This window comes from Scomber japonicus, chromosome 12, assembly GCF_027409825.1.
Source record: "Scomber japonicus isolate fScoJap1 chromosome 12, fScoJap1.pri, whole genome shotgun sequence".
In the NCBI taxonomy this organism is placed as follows: Eukaryota; Metazoa; Chordata; class Actinopteri; order Scombriformes; family Scombridae; genus Scomber; species Scomber japonicus.
In genome coordinates this window covers 26185574-26205798 of record NC_070589.1, presented here as the reverse complement: position 1 = coordinate 26205798, position 20225 = coordinate 26185574, and the positions used below count along the sequence as shown (strand labels likewise).

General features: G+C 40.9%; 1 protein-coding gene across 2 annotated transcripts in view; it reads right to left on the bottom strand.

Annotated features, from left to right (window-relative positions):
* Nucleotides 1-2435: 2435 nt before the first annotated feature.
* cadm3 (cell adhesion molecule 3) overlaps nt 2436-20225 on the bottom strand; it is a 92496-nt gene continuing 74706 nt past the window's right edge. The window contains exons 8-11 of one of the 2 annotated variants that reach the window (XM_053329297.1): nt 14261-14433; nt 12950-12970; nt 9809-9934; nt 2436-6792 (exon numbers count right to left, since the gene is read on the bottom strand). In XM_053329297.1, coding sequence (XP_053185272.1) covers nt 6674-6792; nt 9809-9934; nt 12950-12970; nt 14261-14433 — 439 coding nt within the window. In that variant the 3' untranslated portion in view covers nt 2436-6673. The remainder of the gene's footprint in view (nt 6793-9808; nt 9935-12949; nt 12971-14260; nt 14434-20225) is intronic. The other variant, XM_053329298.1, reaches the window with a different exon arrangement.

Genomic DNA, 20225 nt, shown 5'->3' with positions numbered 1-20225 from the left:
CGGGTGAATTTAACTGGAATCCTCTTTGAGTCATGAGAGTGAAAGAAGCCAAATTTGATGAAAAAAATCCGTTGCCTCTTTTCCTCTCTTTTCTTTTCCTTTCTTCCACTCGTTTCCCTGTTTTTCCCGTGCGTAAAATAAACCTGTCTCCACTTTTTTTTTTTTGCCTTGCTCTCTTGGTTTCTCAGTATGCGTCCCCTTTCCTCTCTGCACTCTCTGGATTCATTTAAACAGGACTGAATTCCTCTCTCTCTCTCTCTCTCTCTCTCTCTCTCTCTCTCTCTCTCTCTCTCTCTCTCTCTGTTTGCCCCCCCGCTCCCCCTCCTCTCCTCATACAGTCAGTGGCACCCCCTCCTCCCCCTCCTCCACGCCTCCCAGCTCCAAATCTCCGTTTTGGACTCCATAGAGAAGAGGAGGGCGCTCACTGCGGCCTCACAGAGAACTGCGCTTTAAAAATGGGAAGTTAAACTAGCTGCTTTAAACTCAGGACGCCTCAGACATAGAATATACAGTCCTATAGGCTCTAGTTGTAATGTAACTTTTGAAAAACAGTGTGTAGAGTAAGGTACTTTTGAGATGAATGGATGAATCTGAAAATGGACGGGAATTGTTTCATTCATAATAGAAGCGTTTCACCTATGGATGAAAATCAGATTGTGTGTTTCTCATCTGAAAATACTCACACATATAGACATGTTTATATTAATAGTGATATAAATTCATCTTTTAAGCATGAGAAAAATATGGTGACATTACAGTAGATTCAGTATTCAGACTAGTGTTAATAACTATGAAGGCCTCAGCCAATTTGGAAAAATCATTCCAATATTTTTATCAGTTTTTATTCCCTTTAAATAATCACAGTCTATATCACTCTATAAGGATGATAGTATTACTATAGGGACAGATACAGTATCTCTGCTGTTATAGAGACCTAGGCCTTATAAAAGGCTATTAGGTGTATCATTAAGAATATTAATATTGACCCTATTACAGTATATTATTTAACTTGCTATAAAACTGTTATTTCTAATATAGTCAGAATTGGTCTCCAGTATGTGTTTATAGTGACTTTTTAGGGGAGTTCAGGGTCAAATTGTACCATTTTATAATTTTATAAAACTCTTAGAGAGCAAAAGACATTAAAAAAATTGGATTTTCTTATAAATAACAGTGACATGGCTTCACAGGCTGTAAATGTAGTATGCTTCAGAATATACAGCATGTTTAGTGAAATTAGTCTTATCATGAAAACAGTTTTTATCACTTATCAGCTTCAGCACTGCACATTTTTGTTGGCATCCTGTTTAGTTTACAAGGAGTTGATGCAAACCTTTGAGTTCTTAACAGCACACTTTAATCATTCAACATGTGTATCATGAAACATGCACAGCTTGGGAAAGTTAACATATAAGAACAAGTTTAACAACAACTCATATCCTCAGAGTTCAATCATCCATCTGTGTGAGGATTGTAACAATTTACTACAAACAGTGCGGTAATTAAGTAGTAGCATGTGTACACACATGTGTACAGTGTAAGGCTAATTATTAAACTCCATACCAAAATCAACATGTGGTGACAATATGCCCTAATCCACAGTCCATACAGAAGGGGTGGAGGAAGGAAAAAGATAAGAAGAAACCACAAAGAAAGAAAAAAAGAAAGAAAAAGATCTTGCCACTTAGAGGCCTTTATTTGAGTGTGTTTGTGAGAAAAATAAACCATTATGTAACAACCTATTTTAGAAATAATAAGATAAAGACTAATTTCAGTATGAAATGTAATTTCATACAATTCAGTCAGTTAGTCAGTCATCTGATTTTAGACCCAAACAACCTTTCTTTGTTTCAAATAAGGGACTTTGTATTATTGTGTTGTACTGCCCTCTATGGGACATCTCACTTAACCACATGCAAGAATGACTGAGTAGGATACAGATTGTTATAACCTGTTCACATTCAGGAGTTATCTAAATTGTGAGAAACTTTATCAGATATTTTATTTAATTAATATATAATGTGCACAATATTCAGCGTCTGAATGAAGAATGAGTGATGGAAAAACAGATATTTTATGTCCTGACAAACTACCAAAACTCCCTCTTACAAAAATACCTTCTAAGAAGAAGTTGATTAAGTCCACATAACCCAAGTCTATAAAAAGTGATCTCTTTCAAAGGACACTCTTGGTGGACTGATGACTAAATCATTAGTGGATTGGACATTTTAATACTTTAATTTTGGAGAGTTATTTGTGTGTTTTCAAAAAAACTGTTCTCCTTTTTGAGAAAATATCTGTCCTTATGTGATGGTCTGTGTTTGTATGCTCTGCCCAGCTGCATGGAACAGCAGCAAGAAAATGTTTTCCCCCTCAATCTTCTGGATCGGATCATATTCACAAATTCTGAACAGGAAGAAACAAAGACACGGAAGTTGAAATTAACCCAAATGCATGTTTATTGAAGTCAACAACTGAACTGGTATTTTAACCCAAAAAAACAAAAACAAATCAAATACTGAATGAACATAACAGCCAACAGACGCAAACCCACCACAGCATGCTGTCGAGGCTCGCATTGATGACATCATCAGTCATAGTACAAATTAGCATACATGACAGCACTATTCTCATGTGATATGGATATTTATTCAAAAGGAAGACTTGTCATCCAAAATAACAACGCTAAAAAACAAAGACATTGTTTTAGTCATTGAAATAATAATGTTTTTGTGAATGCAACACACATAGGAGTGTCTCCAGAGTCTGTTTGGGTCAAATATACACACTTCACACTCATACACAAACACACATACACACACATATGTACAAATACACCATGGTCACAGACGTCGTGCCTGCCGTGCATATCCAGATATGTGTGTGGATGTGTATGTACCCCAAAGTGTGTGTGCAAAGTGTGTATGGGTGCGCTTGTAAGAGTTTCCAGTAAAGGCAACACTATATACATGAAATTATATAAAAATGGCTGTTGAAACAATAAAATATGCAAAAACTAAATTTCTAACCTTCAAGTTTTGGAATATCTAATTGTTTAAAAAACGAAAAGGAAATGATTATCAATTGGATTGAAAGTAATACATTTAAGATTATGCACACCTTTTACAAAACATAATTTAAAAATCAATTAGTTCAAACTACAAAAAGAAAAAAGAGATGACTGGCAGCTAGTGTGCGACTGCCTGAGGAGGAGTTGGTGAGAGTCAAGTGGTGGGGCGGGACAGCTCGGTCTGACTGAAGAGGGGATAGAAAAGCTGCTGTTTGCTGGCATCTGGTGACAGCTAATCATTACTGCACTGATGCAATGAAAAATGAATTAGACTGGTTGCACATCCCAATTCAATGCTGTGGCACGTCTCACAACTGCGTCCTCTTTCAGTTGCCTCGGAAAGTTATCCAGAGGACTGCAGCGGTGAGGAAGTACACACAGGTTTAACTGGGACATGGCCTATGTTTGCAGATCAGAGAACAGCATGGAGGTCAGTCAGGCAGATCGTCGCTCTTGTCTCAGGAGAGAAGCGTCTCATCTCCAACACTATCTACATTTCCAACCATTTCTCATGCAAGCTACATGCTAGCACATTAACTAAGACGAAAGACAGGACGATAAATTACAGGCAAGTACAGGTCCATTAGTTTTTAAAAGACACTACACGTTTTTGAGTATGAGGCAGGTATTCCTTTCTCCATTCACAGAGCTGAATTAGACTGGGTTGAAATACAAATCAAGGGTAACTCTTCAAAGTGGACAATAAGCTCTGTGAGACAAAGCCTATCCTCTGGTCTGCAGACATGACAACTGTGAAATACTGAAGAGCATTAAAGAGCAAACATGGGATAAACAGATTTCTGAATTCTTTTGAAAGATTAATCTCACTTTGTTTTATCTTGTCTGGTGCACGTCTACACACCCGACAAACAGAATTCAAACACTGTCTTTGCCAAGTTTGCAACAGCGAATCAACCGAGAGCTCTAGGAATAAAAAAAATATAATCCAACCGCTGACCCCCACTTTGGGTCATCTTTACCCTTTAAAGTATAGCTAGCTTATAGACGCACTAGCCAGGCTACTTGCTTTCAAAGTAGCTAGCTAGGTAGCAGTTAACGACAATGCGGGGATAGTTACGAAAAGTACAATCCCTGAACATTCCCAAAAAAGGTGTACAAAAACTATCACAGGCATAACTGTCTACTAGTAGGACAACAGCAAATGGATTTGTCTCCACAATACTCCTAAAAAGTGCAGCAGAAAGCCATCAGCGCACACCGGCAAACCTAAAGACGCTACTTCTACTGAACGTCTACATGGACTCCTGAATGAGAGAGAGACCAGCAAGGAGAAACGGACATCGATCAGAGATGGAGGGAGGGAGGGGGGGAGACGAAGGGAAGGAGTGATGAGGAGAGGAGAGGCCGGGTGAAGGTGGATCAGGACGCAGACGGGATGATTGATTAAAGAATGAAAAGAAATGGACAAGCAGTGCAGAGGAAAAAAAAGAGAAGAGGACACTTAAGTTCTTAAATGACTTTCTTCAGTGTTAGTGGAGCCCAGACTCCAGCTCGGCACCCTGCCCGCATAGCCAAACCTTGGCATGTGTACAGTCTGGAGCCCAGAGCCTCTTAGTCAGATTGCAATCAATTTCCACGACCGGGCCAAATGGAGCTTGCCAGTGCCAAGGCGAACTCCCAACCTTGATAAAATACCGTTCATTTATGGGAACCTTTTGCTAAACTCGCAAATGATGTCTGCGTGCAATAACACACACACACACAGTGAAAGAAAAGGAAAGAATAACACAAAGGTTAGGGTTTTTTTGCCAGGAAGTTTGTCAAAATGCATATAGGCAGTCCTGTTTGGCCCCGTAGTGGAAAGCAAGCAAGCATTTTCACCTCCCTGAAGCAGCGACTGCCAGCCTCTTAGAGGAAGTCATGATGTCACTACTCAATGAATTTAATGCCATGTGGGCTCGCCAAGAAAGCAGTCTGCTGCAGCGAGAACAATGACGGAGTCAATCAGTAAGTTCAACGGGGCCGAATGGAAGAAAGACCACAGTGGTCCACATATGCTGGGCAGTGAAACTCCACCAAACACTTTTAACACCTTTCGAAACCGCGTTCGACCAAGGTTTTGCTACAGTTCAGTGTTTGGGAGCAGAGGGCCAACAGGTTAGGGAGAAAATAGTGGCACTGAATGTGGTGCACAAAAAAAAAAATTAAATAAATGAACAGAATAAAAACACTAAACCTCAAAATCAAAATTGGAAGTTATACTTAAGAACTGACAAACCGACAGACACTGTAAACTGTTAACACTGACAGTAACACACTGAGACACCGACGAGAGAAAATCTCTCATAAGTCCCAAAAATCCAAAAGAAATAAAAGAACAAAGACAGAAAAAAAGAAGGAAAACATCCTCATACAAATGTTTGCAGTTAAGGTTAGTTTTTCATCGCAACATTGTTGTTATTTTTATTTTTTTTTCCCCAGATATTGATATTTTTCAACTCTGCATTTCCACGCATTTAATAAAAACAGGCAGGCTTTTTTTTAAGAGTATATAAGTTACTGTAATGCAGTAACAGACTGTATGAGATACAGGAGAGGGAGATGTAGAGAGAAAGAGAAGAGCGGGATAGAAGAGAAAGAAGATAGAAAGAGGACAGAGAGAGAACCTGTAGTGTATTTACAGCACACCAAACATTTTCTGTCAAGTAAAAAGAATGCTATATAATTCTATATATATATATATATTTATATATGTATACTGGAGCCCCTCGGCTTGGTAGCACATGGCGGGGAATGCTATTTTTGCATGAGAGTTGCAAGTTGTGTGGTGTTGGGTTGTGGGAAATTCGATGGCTCATACCAAGGGTTGCAGGAAGAGGTTTTGATGGCATAAAACAATTAAACTGAGAGGGGGAGATTGTAGTTGTCCGTAATAATTTGCTTTGCTGGATGGATTGCTTTGACACTAAGATGTTTACAGAGGGATACTGCCTTGTTAAATGGACAGAATGAGGAGGGGGGGGCGAGGGGGCGAGGGGGGGAGAAAAAGAAAAAGAAAAAGACAGAGCTGGCTTGGTTTAAATGTTGAAGAGACAGGTTGGCATGACATGAGAAGTGAAATATCAGCTCAGGATGTCGGAATGTGAGTTACAATTTTGCTATTTCAAGGCGCTGACAGTTAGAAATAGGGTACAATGCATGTGTAAAAATGTGTTAATGTGTCAGAAATACTTCAGACATGTTAGTAGGAGGCTCGTGTTTGTTAATCTGACGGTCTATGAGCATTCAAGTCTGTTCGAGAAGAGTTTTCCCACAAAACTGACTCACGTTATGTGTGTGTGTGTGTGTGTGTGTGTTGGTGTGTGTGTGTATTGGAGTGTGTAACTTCAGTTCGTCCGTATGTCAGTGCAAAATCTCACTTCCCTGTATCATTGCAAAGAGGGTAGTACCAGTTGAAGCTCAACTCATCGCTTTATCCTGCCCCACAGTTCTTTCCCTCTCTTCCCCTCCCATCATCCCTCCAACCGAGTGAAGAACTGAAGCGCCGTGAAAACAAATGGAGGTTTTTTTCCTTTACTCCTCCCCTCTCCTCTACTACTCCACGTCCTCCAAAATATCCTCCTCCACCTCGCCTTCTTCCATCTAGATGAAGTACTCCTTCTTGTCCTCTGCTCCAGAGTGGCCTCCCTCTGCGTTGATGATGGCTGTGTCGGCGTCGGGGGCGTCGTCCGAGCCCTTGGCCTCGTGGGTCAGATACGTTCCTGAGGAGGGAGAGAGAGAAGAAGAGAAAGAGAGACATAGGAAGTAAGGGGAGAGAGAGAGAGAGAGAGAGAGAGAGAGAGAGAGAGAGGGGGGGGGGGGGGGACAAGGGAAGAGAAATAAGATTGCTGAGGCAGTAAAAGGCAAACACTGGAACTGTAAAATAACTAAAGGCTGCTTGCCTTTAGGACAGAGGCGGTTATAAATAGCAGGGTGCCAAGATGTTCCAATATGACGTCTAAATTATCACTTTTCAGTTGCTTTTGGTAACTTTTTGGTCTTTCTCTTTCTTTTTAAAGTGGCTGAATTACTATGCAATAAAGTTTCGTTTTGCAGCGAGACACAAAGAGAACAGCTATAAAAAACTACATTTTTAAAAAGTGTTTATCTGGATACCATACCATATTTTTCTTTGTGGAGGTTTTATGTGTTTTAAGTGTTTTTGGTTATAATGTGTCAGATTTATTCAGCATCTCCCTGAAATAATTTGTTTGGTGATTTGGGCTGTATTTGTTTAGAATGTGATAACTTCAGACACTTGGACACAGGTTTTATGTAAGCATTGTTTCCAAAGCATTACAGTAACAATACTTACTTAGGACCTAACACATCACATAATTGAAAAGCTGTTGAAACAGTGATTACATGTAACTACAATGACTTAAAACATTTATTATCAAGCAAAATCTGGTCAGTTTCAAACATTTTTTATATATTTCATTATATACCCTGCATATATACTAATTAGTAATTTTTGGGAGCCATCAGGACTTTTTCAACCAAATAAAAATGCTGTTTCATTTTCATTTTTCTGTCATGTGTTAAATGGTGTTTGTATATGGATACATGAGAAGGCTGTAGGGAATGCTACATTGGGGATAAAAACAACTGTGAAATCTAGACTAAAACCTGTCACATCATCAACTGGAAAACGGTCAAAGTCATCCACCAGGAGTCAGTGATCAAAGAGGCCTTTCATATCCGATGCCAGAGACCATGTTTGATCAGATAAAGGGGGTTATCTTCCCTAAGGTATGACCACCTGTTACCACTGCACTGAATTTTAATACTTAGTGAACTCATGAAGGTCAAGTAAACTCTCTAGAATGATGAAGACCATAAGGTGACACTGAAAGCACTTTAAAACTAAGTGTGTGTCACTTTCTGGACATTTTCTTCAGAATATAAGGGCACATGTTGTCAGTTGCCTTTATCAGTTGTTTTTGTGCTTCATATGTCACAACTATCTCCATTCACTCTCATTTAAAGGTATTAAAATGACGTGTTTTTATATATATTACTGCTTGTAGCTGCTCATTCCTCTGCTGGCCTGAAGATTGATACACATGCACTCACTAAACTCCTCTTTTTCACCCTCTCTGCACAGAAGCTTAAACCAATCGGAAAGGAGTCAGTAGTGCAGTGACACAGACATGATCCTTCACAGACCTGGCACCGACCAATTGTGTGTTCAATATTTGGGACCAGCTGGAGGCGCCGGAGACACTGATATAATCTGGCTCACTGTGGTGGTCGTGGGCGAGTGTTTATGCGTCAACCTGGGTGCTGAGATGTGTCTATATTACCCTTTAAAATTCACACGTCCCCTGCTAGAGTGGAGACATTTGCTTTGTTCTTGTTTGTTTATGCACTAATAAGATGATTTTGACACCTGACTGATAGTGGACTATTTAGCTGCCTCCCACTTACAGAGTGCAGCAGCAACTGTGTAAGATAATGAGCTATTAAGTTGCTATCGTATCACTTTAAAGCTTTAAAGTAGGCAATTTATTTTAGAAGTATTTTTTTTTGTTTAAATTTCTTACAATTGTCTTTATATCCCAGCTGAAATGAATAAATAAAATGCTCTGACAATAAAAGTCTGTATTTTTGTTTCTGTGGCTGTCACAGGCCTGTAAAAAGTCATTTCACTCAGCACATATTAAATGATTTAATGGCCAACCTACCTGTCTGCCTGCCTACCGGCGCACAGTCTGCTCATGCACTCATTACACATGACCAGACTCTCCCACAAGGCCAGGCAGACAAAACAAGTTTAGAGACCAGGTGAGCAGTGGGATACTAATGGGTAAGAAGTGACAACACTACATCCATTGCAGGAGAGAAAAAATATGACGCCAACATCAGAAATGAGACTGGAAAGCAACTTGCAATCATCTAACTATTTCCTGTAGTGAATTAGGCTCCCAAAAGTGAAAAGCAGGGAGAGTTTCAGGTCAGTCAGATACTGAGCCGTCTCTGCAGCCTGGTGCTGCTTGTCGCACTGGGTCTGGGCCTGGTTTTCTAAGGGACTGGTGAATGAGGAGGTTTTGGAGGTGGATAATGAAAGAGATGCAATATCACTAGAATTCAAACAGGGAGATGGAACACTCATTATTTTTGTGGCAGACTTCAAACCGATGAGAAGTGGCCCTGTTTACTATTTACGAAACGTTATGCATGAGTGAGTTCAGCACTAAATGATGTTGTGTTGCGCGCACGTACGAAGCATGTGCGTATGCCCATGCTCCTTTGGTGAGAGGGGCTTAGGACAGAGAGGAGAGGGGGAGAGTTGCTGGGGGAAGGCTGTATTTTCAAATTCTGTTTGTTTTTTTGTCTTTTGTTTTTTCCAGGAAGCTGTCAACCCCAGCTTTAAACCCCATATTTGACTGTATAACTAGAAATATGCTACCATCACTGATGTCATGAAATCTAATCTTACAGGCAAGTGTGTGAACCAAATGTGTTAAAAGGCAATGAATAAACATTCACTTTTGTTCAATTTCTTACTCTGCTTTTAGGTTTATGGTTAGAATTCATATTACTATCAGGTACGTATAAGTACATTTGCATTTGCTGTGTGTCCCTGCATTTGTATGCATATGCATGTTTGTATGCGTGAGATCATGTCTTGGTACGCATGTATCCATATTTATGCAAGTGTTATCTCCACGTACGCTCATGCATGCATGCGTAAGTGAGTTTCTGTGCGTGTGTGTGTGTGTGTGAGCAAGTAACCTTTGTGTCTGATGAGGTATCTGCCGAGGACGATGAGGAGGCAGAGCATGATGAAGACGATAACAGCCACCACCCCTCCGATCACAGCGTGGTCCACCCCCGAAGAGGTTGACATGGCTGTGGGGTCTTAAGTAGAGAGTTGTTGTATGGGGAGAAGAAGAGAGGAGAGGAGAGGAGAAGAGAGGAGAAAGGGAAGTCATGTGGTAAAGATAAGGAAACAGGAGTCATAATGAGAGAGAGCGGGAGAAGAAGAGAATGAATGGGAAAGAAATTGTGACAGAAAATGAGGAGGAAACAGTGAGAAATCAGGGGAGAGGGGGACAGAGAGAGATGGAGAGCAGAGAGACAGGAGGGGGTGGTGGTGGAATATTGGTGGAAACGGGAGACAGATGATGAAAGGAAACAGAAACAGAGAAGAGAGAGAATAATGAGGAGAGTGACAGAGAGGAGGCAGAAAGAAAAGAACGGGGGAGCAGAGAAGACTTGTCAATATATAATACCCAGGCACAGCAGCAAACCTTCAGAAGACAAAGACAAGGATATGAAAAAAGCCAGGCGAAAGAAAACAGGCCACCGCGTCAGCCTCCATTAACAATTGTTCATGACTAACATGCAACAGGATTGTGCAGTTTATCGACAACGTCCCAATCACTTGTAAAAATCTTGTTGGAGTATACACGGTTGATGTCAGGTGAAAACTTTCCCCCTAGAGCTGAGGTGATTTCCATCTTTTCACTTTAACTGAAGAGTTTTTATCCTCTCCTGTGGATTAAGAAACTTTGAGAACGCTTAGTCTTGAGGAGTCTAAGGACGGATTTTCAACTGGACCCCGAGGGGCATCTAAAGCCCCAGATTCAGTTTTTTGTGATAATTATTCACGTAGCTGTGTTGAATCTCCATGGATAAAGAAAGTATAGTTAAGAATATTTTCTGATATATATCTTTCTATCTATCTTCCATCTAGTTAAAATGACTAGAATTCAAAGTTGTGTTTTTTTGAAACTGCTCAAGTTCTCAAGCACTAGTATATTAAAGACTACACTCACAATATTTAAATATACTAAGTACCAGAAGAACTTTATTGTACTTCTACCAAAAGAATAATGATAATGATTTAGTGTAAGAAAAAGAACAATACATTAAAAAACATATCCTGGTGATCAATCAAGTGACAGACAGTGAGCAATATTTTGTGGTTCTTTCACAGTTTCAATGATGCACCTGTCAATAAGGATTTCTGGAGTGCAATTTCATGGTGAAGATGTTTGTCCTAGCCAGATAGGTTTTCCTTTAATTAACATAATGAAGGGGTTAGACAGAGCTATGATGGATGAGTGAAGGCTCCTGCATGATATGGATTGCTAAGCTAAAAATACATTTAAAAGGACATTAAATCAAATATGTCAAGTTGATCCAAAGCTGACAAGCAAGTTTAGCTCGTTAGATTGACACTGACATATAATGGATTACTTCTATAAAGTATTACCTCAGTGAAAATTTAAAGCAATATAGGTATTAGGTGTTTTGGAATATGTATACATATAAGGACACTTTAATGAGTATATTTTAAATTAAGATCAACTTTCTATAAGCATGTTTTAAAAGCACATTAAATACACTAGAGAAATCTGTATGTTTGAAAATAATAGTTTTGTTAAACTTCAATCTAATACAGGCAGTAATACATTTTTTGAAAAGTATACATATTAAAAATGTTTTCAGTATATAGTGCATTTAACATACACAATTGTTTTCATGTGGGGAACTTAATAATTTATGGTGGTCAAGCTGAAGTAACAACTGCTTTTCCTCATTTCAACATGTTTTTGGAGATGCAAGTTTTTCACCCAACATCAGAGATTTGATATTTTTCTCTCCCAGTTTGTGTCGCTGCAGTCACTTTGACTGCTTGCCCCTCAGAGGAGAAAGCAATCTACACGGAAATAATTTGATTCATCATTTATTTCGCCTGACTTTTCAAAATGGATCAAATGCTGGGTGTCAATTGGAAAGTCATTCAGATAGGTAAACTCAAAAGCAGCAGTTCTCATACAGAAAAGCATAAAAAAAGACTTTGATATAAACAGATGGAGGAATAAAAAAGGAATGGGAGTGGGAAAGAGAGACTAGCTTTCACTTTATGGGGTCAAATCAACGTGAAGGGCAAGGATTCAACCAGTCAAAATAAGAAACATCCACCTTACACACCAAATAAGAGGACAGAAAAAAAGAGATAAGGCACAGCAACAGCTACTGACAACTAGAGATTTAGACAAAACTGAAACTGAAGAGGGATGAAAGGAGAACATTACAACTGCAACTGTGACACCAAATGATGTGATGAATGGCCAATTTTGGAGGAAAAAGTCACGTTTCACCCAGTTAGAGAAGTGAAGGGGCATGACAACAGCCAACCAGAGGCCAGCCGCAGACAGAGAACAGAGACGAGACGGGGGAGGGGTGGTGGGGAAACACACACAGACACACACACACACGTACAGAAACAGACAGTGAAAGTCGAACACACACTCCCGACTGGCCGACGTGGAGGTGAGAGGGGCATGCTGACGAGGCGAGACTGAGAATGAGCCCATAAATCCTGCTGTCAGCATCAAAGAAAAGCAGACAAGACCCAAGAACACCTCGAAGCCTGACCCCCCCGCCCCCCCACCTCCCCTCCCACCACTCCCAACACACACACACATACATATACACACACAGAACACACAGACACATAGAGAAACACACACAGAGGAAGTGTAACACTGTGTAAATGACTTGTACCACTTAAGGGGTCATGCTTGTGTGTGTGTGTGTGTGTCTGTGTGTGTCTGTGTGAGATAGATGTGAGTGTGTAGTGAGAATGTGTGTTGTGTGAAAGTCTGTGTGTACATGTGATCTTGTGGTTTTCAGCCTGTCTGTGTATGTATGAGAAGCAACAAGGCATGTGCGTGGGAAAGAGTATAAAATATTCATCTCTTCCGATCTGAAGCTCAAAGTGTCCCGAGACCTTTATTTTGACGGACAAAAAAACAGACAGAACTACAGACAGTCAGACCTACAGACGGACACGTGGACAGACGAAGAGTTAGAACGACAGTCAGAAAGTCAGAAAAAAAGGTGACTGGTGGAAGTTAATACCTGTACTGTTGTTTGCGGCGTCTTCGCAAGTGGATGAGTAGATGGATTGTTGAATGTTTAGATGGGCAGATGGATGAATTGATGGATGGATGGATGGATGAATGGATGAGTAGAGCAGTGTGTATTAAGGGGGGTCAGGGTTTAGGGGGGTGTAGGATTAGGGATTATCAACAGGAGGAAAGAGGGAAAGAAGAAAAAAAAAACCATGAAACAATTGTGATATGGCCAAATGAATACCATCCTTTATTATGTCTTCACTTTTCTTCTTACAGCATGTTTGCATGTGTGCACGTAGATGAAAAAACAAACTCCCACTATTTTTGACTGCTCCGCAATACAAGCACAGTTTATGTATTGAGGACAAAATAGCAAAGTAGTAACTTGAATGGTGTTTGTCTTTCCAGTCCAGAGTTTCTAAACCTCTCGCATCTCTCTATCTGTTCGCAAGCGTGTGTGCAAGTGTGTAGAGCTCAGATGGTTTTACCTGTGAAAGTGTAAACTCCATTCAGCCGGACGGAAACTGAGGGAGTAAGGGCGGAGGCAGGGGAGGAGGAGGAGGAGTAGGAGGGAGTGGCAGTGGAGGGTGCGTTGCTTGCGGAGGAGGGAGGAGGAGGAGTTGGGAAAGAGGAGGGAGAGGAGTCGGGAACAGATGGCAGGTCAGGGAAGAGGGCGTTGGAGAGTGTGGTGGTGGAGAAGGATTCGGCAGGGGCGGTCGACACGTCAGATGCGGAAGGGGAGGAGTCGGAGACGGGGTCGGGAGAGGTGTAATTGGGATCAGAGCCGGAGCCAGAGAAGTTGTCAGAGGAGGAGTCTGGGAAGGGGGGGAGGGTGTAGTCTAGGTCTTGGGGACGAGGAGGTGGAAGTGGATGAGGAAGATGAGGTGTAGGTGTAGGAGTAGCGAGGAGCCAGCAAAGTGCGAACAATGGCCATGGATCGAATCAACGGGAAACACACACGAAAGCGATGGGGAGAGAAGCGCAACAACGAGAAGAAGCGGTTGGATGGTAAGCGGTAGCGGTGGTAATGGTGGCGCGGTTGGATGAGAAAAACAAAAGAAAACAAAAAATAGGAGGAAAGAAACGAAACAAAATCAGAAGAGAAAAAAGATGGAAGAAGTACAAGCAAAGGCACAACAAACGACAAAATAAAAAAGAACGTGATGAAGAAACATAAAAGAAGAAGACATCCTCTTTCTCTACATCAGTCCTTCTTCTCTCCATCTCTTTTCCACCACACATCTCTCTCTCTCTTTCTCTCTCTCTCTCTCTCTTTGACTGTTTTTCCATCAGTCTTTTTGATAATCCTTGTTACCTTGCACCAGGAGTGTGTACTCTCCCTGGTTGTTTCCGATTCCGTTGTCAGCCTGGCATAAGTAGACGCCATTATCTGATTTGTTGAGCATCTCGAAACGCAAGAAAGCACCCTCGATTTTGGCCAGTGGGGGGAGCTCTCCATCCTTCTTCTCCCACAGGTACTGGATGGGCCTGAGAAAGAGAGGGGGAAAAAAAGAGATACAGAAAGAATGAGAGTCATGAGTTGAAGTGTACACACTCTGTACATTGCCTAAAAAAAAAGAAACACAAATTAAAAATCAAAAGAACGACGGGAGGGGATGAGAAGAGAAGGGAGCTGTGACAACTGCTGCATGAGAAAAAGAGAAGATAAAATGATAAAGGCTGAAGTGGGGGGGGGGGGGGGGGAGAAAGAAAAGAAGAAAAGGTTAGAGGAGAGCAGCAGAGGCCAGGAGCAATGAAAACAGAAAACAAAGAGCTTTAGCAAGAGAGAACAAATTACAGAAGAGATGGATGTTACAGTCAAAAAAGAAAATACAGAAGGGACTTAAGGAGACGGAGAGAGGGTGAAAGACGGAAAGAGGGGAGTCGTTGCAGCAAGATTGTACAAGAATTGAGAGTAGAAAAGAGAGAGAGATGAAGAGAACGGAGAGAAAAGGAGGATGGGGTTGGGAGGACTGCCACAGCTTGAAAAGAGAAAAGATTAAAAGAGATGGAGGGAGAAGAAGAAGAAGAAGAAGACAACAGAACGAAGATCAGCATTTCAAATCAGCCTGCGTTAAAAAAATCCATTTCTGCATAACAGATTGTGTATGAGAGAGATAGCGAGACGTGCCTTGATAAAAGAATCAATTATGTAAATGTGTGAGTCCTTAAGCGCTGTACAGTAATTACAATGACGGGGAGCCTGAGTCGGGGACAGACCTGAATGTGTTGGACTGATTAATCGCTCCTCCAAATGGGAAAAAACCCTCAGCTATACCTAAAGGTGCAAACCGTAAATTCACTGTGGTGGCTACACTAGCTATTTGTGGTTGTACAGTTACTGTTAAAAGCAGTGGGAGAGTACAGCTCTTCCACCGAGCTCCTTTCGATTGTCATTAATATTTTAGAATTATTTAAATTTAGATTTATGTTTCTGAGGGGCAAAAAAAACCTACAACTAGTCTGTTGCTGCTGCTGCTGTTGCTGCTGCTGCTGCTGCTGCTGGGCAAAACTCTCAAAGCAACTGAAAGCAAATGAAAAACATAGTCTGCTTCCTTGACACCTGCTCCTGAGCAAACACATGGGAGACTGTGGGCTTACTGGAAAGCTTAATGCTGGAAATATGTCATTGATAGTCTAAATCTTAACACTGAACAAGAACTCATGTGTTCAGTCAGCTGTCTCGAGGCAAATAAAAATTCAACCATAAAGTATTTAAAACGAGCGCATCATCCTCAACCATGTTTGGCTGCGTCGTCTATGGTTACCTGCTATAAAATGTAATCAGCTGTTGTATTATACCGCCTCCAAATGATAGATAATATGCAATTAACTGAACAATTAATTTCACATTTAGAAGGCTGTTACTGGTGTAGTGTTATTAAACATAATGCTTCAAAAGTCAATCTTCTTCTTTTACAGCAGCTAGTTTAAACGCATGGGAGTTGATTGGTCAGATGTTCCCATTTCAGATCATGCTAATACTTAACTATGAGCTTGGTTTAGATTGAAACTTTTCAATTAAGTATGCACACATTAGTAAACATTACACAAACATCATGATATGCTTGAAGACATTCTTTATTGCAATTATGGGTACTTTGGTGTGGCTTGTTCCTCTCTCTTACAGCTATAATCATTATCATACTAAAGAATGAGCATTTGGGTGTTTTTGCTTAAATTATTCATATAAGATTATCTGAATTATGCTAATAGCTAAAATCTTAGTCATCCAACAATTTTTGCCAAAAGTATCTGTCATCTCATCAGTATTTTCCTACACTAAGAGATTATTAAAGGATAAGGGCGGTATTATTCTATTTTTTACTCATTTCCAACAAATCCCATGAAAAAAAAACTAAATCATCAATGCGGCAGTTCATCTCTTAGACTTCTTTACCCTGTCTATGGCACTAACCCATATGCCTAATTGTTTCTCCTTAAGATGGAAATCTTTAAAAAGTGTTTAATTTTTCTTTGGACAGGCTTAGTAACTTCCTAAAACAGCTCGACTCTATAGATTTAAGCAAATGTCTCTCAACTGGGAGTAAAGAGTGCAGTTTTTTTTTCTTCTAGGGTCTATTTTGAGCCACGGATTAAAACACATTTGGTGCTCTAGTGAGTACTTGCAGCACCAGGATGTTGTAAGTGGTCATGTCCACTGTAATGCAGGAACATGTGTGTGGCTCACTGATGTGTTTTTGTACAACAATGGAGCTCTGTGGTACAGAGAAATAAGCTATATCAGGCTTTGCAAAAGTTATAGGATCAATTACTTGTATTTTCAGTCTTAGGATTTGTTGACAAAAATGAACATCTCAACGCGAGCCTTATCCTTTAACCAGTTAAGGGTTACAGATTACCGTAATCCAGTTACATGTAACCTGCTGATTTCTAACCATGGCCATGACTTTGCATACGTAAGAAAGCTTTGCACGCAATAGGTCAAGGTTATGCAAGCCTTTCTAGCTGTGAATGTGTTATAAGTGAATAGTCTTGAGGTGTTTAGCTCTGTTAAATTACATCCAGAGCAGAAATGCAATGCGATTGTGAGCACTCCTGGGCCGTGCTGATCGAATAGATGGAGAATATAATAGAATGTAGAGCACAAATTCCTTTCTCTTCTATTAGAGACCTCTAGCTGCCAAGGTGTCAAGGAAACACGGTATAGAATTTGATACGGTGAGTTATTCTTTTGAACCTAACAGGATGTAACCATAGACAGAAAAGAGTGTATCATGGAATGGAGTGTGACATTCACTGAGTTTGATTGGGGAGGGCAGCCTGGGAGGAGGAAAGAGAGCCGAGTGGTTGGGTGTGTCGGAGGAAAAGGTGTCATCGCAGTGATTGGGTTTTGACTGACAGCGGCGGGGGCAACTTGTATCTGATTTGATTGGACACTAGCTCATCCACAGGCGGTGGGTGCACACAACTGCTCCCTTCTCTCGTCCTGACTCGCACATACACACCGGCTTTCTCTTGTTTGCTCTCCCTCTCTCTCTCTCTCTCTCTCTCTGTCTTAGTCATTCGCTGCTTGTCACCAAATCTTTCTGTTTCCCCTCCACCCACACGTTTCTCCTCTCGCTACCTCTCCTTCTCCTGTCGGTTTGTTTTCCTTAGCTCTCTACTTCTCCTTCCCTTGTCATTTTTGCCACGGCCTCACGGTATCTCTCCTCTCTTCTTCTATAACCTTATTTTTTGTTTCATACAGCCTCTGCCACTATGCAGACACTTTTATCTGAAGCCTCTCTGTCTACTATGAGCTCAAGGCGCATTGTATAGAATTTAGCAGACTAAACAGACAGGAACTGACTTGAAAGCAGAAATATTCATAAGTATGTTTTAATTAGTGCACAGTCACCTGAAAATAAGAGGTTTTCGCTACCTTAGAATGAGCCCTTTATATCGTTATCGGGAGCGGGTTCTCTTCCAGGTAGTCCATCATTTTGCACCACCATGTTTCTACTGCAGCCCAAAACACATAAACCAAACACTGGCTCTAGAGAGGACCTTTCACATCTTTTTTTCAAGTTTTGTGGCCATTATAGATTGTTTGGAAGAAGAAGGAGGGTATTTACTTTCCCCTAAATGCTACACACTGCACCTTTAAGTCCATTTTTAGAATGGGTAATCACTGTGGGAGCTGAACTCTGAGCCCTTGCACTGTCAGGGCCATTTTGAACTACATAGCTCCATGTATTACCATAGAACAAGACTTTTCCTTATAGAGGACATACATCATTTAATGGATGCTTTCATGTACAGCGTGTAATTGTATCACAAATAAATATATCAGCACATGTGGTCCCTGTGGGAATTGAACCCTGCAGCATGGCACACTGTTCGTGCCTTGCTTTTCTATAATTCATCAACTACTTTGCTGCCTGTTAAAGCACGTACAGGGAATGACAGTCTCCTCCTCCCCCCCGCCCCCTATCTGTTCTACATGTCAATCAAACTAACCGGCTAGTCTTATTACTAGCCACTCCTGTGATGAGCTGACAAGGGAGGAGAGAGAGAGGGGGGGAGAAAGAAGGGAGTGAAAGGAGACCAGAGCGGGATGAAGGGGAGGAAGAGGAGGAGGAGGAGGAGGGATGGGGAGTTTAGAGGGAAAAGGTGTGAGAAGAGATAGAGGAGAGTTATAGGAAAGGACAGGGGCGGAGGAGAGTAGGGAGGCATCGTGACAAGACGTAGAGAGGAGCGAATGAGCTGTGAGTGACACAGCGGCCTAGAGACACACAGTGATGGAAGGATGGAGGGATGGAGGGAGGCAGAGGGCGAAGAAGAGGGGAGGAGAACAGATCGATAGGGCTGGTTGACTCGAGGTTCATCTATAATGCAGAAAGGCTAGGGGAAAAGAGTGCATTTGTGTGGTATGATTTAAGACAGAGGTTGCAGTTCCTGTTCCTGTGTGTGTGTCTGTGACTATCAGGAAATTGTGTACACACTGTATCAGTAAACACATGGGAGCTTGTACAAGCAGGGGCTTTCACTAAATGTGCCTCTGTGTGTGTGTGTGTGTGTGTATTTATGTTCATGTCGTGTTTGAACAAATACTTGCATGAGAAGATGTCAGCAATTGTAACATCTTAACGTGTGATTGTTTACAAGTGTGTTTGTTTGTGTGAATGAGCGGGGCTGTCACTGCTGTTACCTGCACATGAAGCATAAAGGTGTTTGGGATGTTTTTTTTGTGTTTTGTAATTGTGTACCTCCTGTGCAATTTGACACCTTTTTCAGTTACTGAGTGTTTACATGTTTGTCTTCTTTGTACATCTGTCTAAAGAGCCTCGAAAATCTACTGGGACTCTCAACATGGCCTGAGTGAAAGCTTTGACTGGAATAAAGATGGCAGCGTCCAACCTGACCTGTTCAGGCTAAGTTATTAAAAATAGTTACTAAGTATCTTAAACGCGATATTAAAGATAATCTGCTATTTACTGAGCATAAGCATCATGTTAAGAACACCCAGTTCAAGTGCTGACAGACTGCATTAGTTCTGTCTGAAAGGATTTGATAAAAAAAAGGCTACAAACAAAAGAAAGGAAGCAAATACAAGACACAGTCTATTGAGAACTAAACCCTGAATTAACTGTCCATCCGAGACTCAATTCACAAGAAAAACATCAGCATCAGTTGTTTGTTCAAATGCTTAAAACAGCCAATGTTTACATTTCCTGACAAGCTGTCTCTTTTGGTCCTGCAAAAACAGTAATGACTATCCTCTCTCAGGAGCAAATGTGTAAAACCTTTTAGGAACAAGGTTTGGTTGGATGGTTGTACATACAAAGTGTCAGATAGCGGCTTCATCTTTTCTCCTACAGTCAACAAAGGTTTCTTTCAACCACAGCTATGATCTTTCTTTTACCTTACCCAAGTACGTTCTGTTGTACATCTAACCAGACGGAAAAATCTAACCAGACATCAATGAATTGGCATCGGAAAAAGCTCAAATTAATAGTTTTTTGTAATAAGCACTAAACAAATAATGTCATCCTGATGTCAGATCACATCAAACCATCTTTTATGTTCTCATAGGTGGTTTTGGAAGAAAATGACAAACAACCATTCAGGTATAGAAACTAGGTATGGGAGCTTCTTTTCATTCACTGTATATCATTGTTCATTAACAACAGACTTTACTTAGGCTCCACTTATCTCCACATGGGTTACACATTGAAGAAGGAAGATTCAGTCGCAAGTCATATGAATAATGCCTGTGCTTATGTGGCACCGGCACTAGAATGTCTTTGAATACTGATTTCTGTAAAATATGAGCA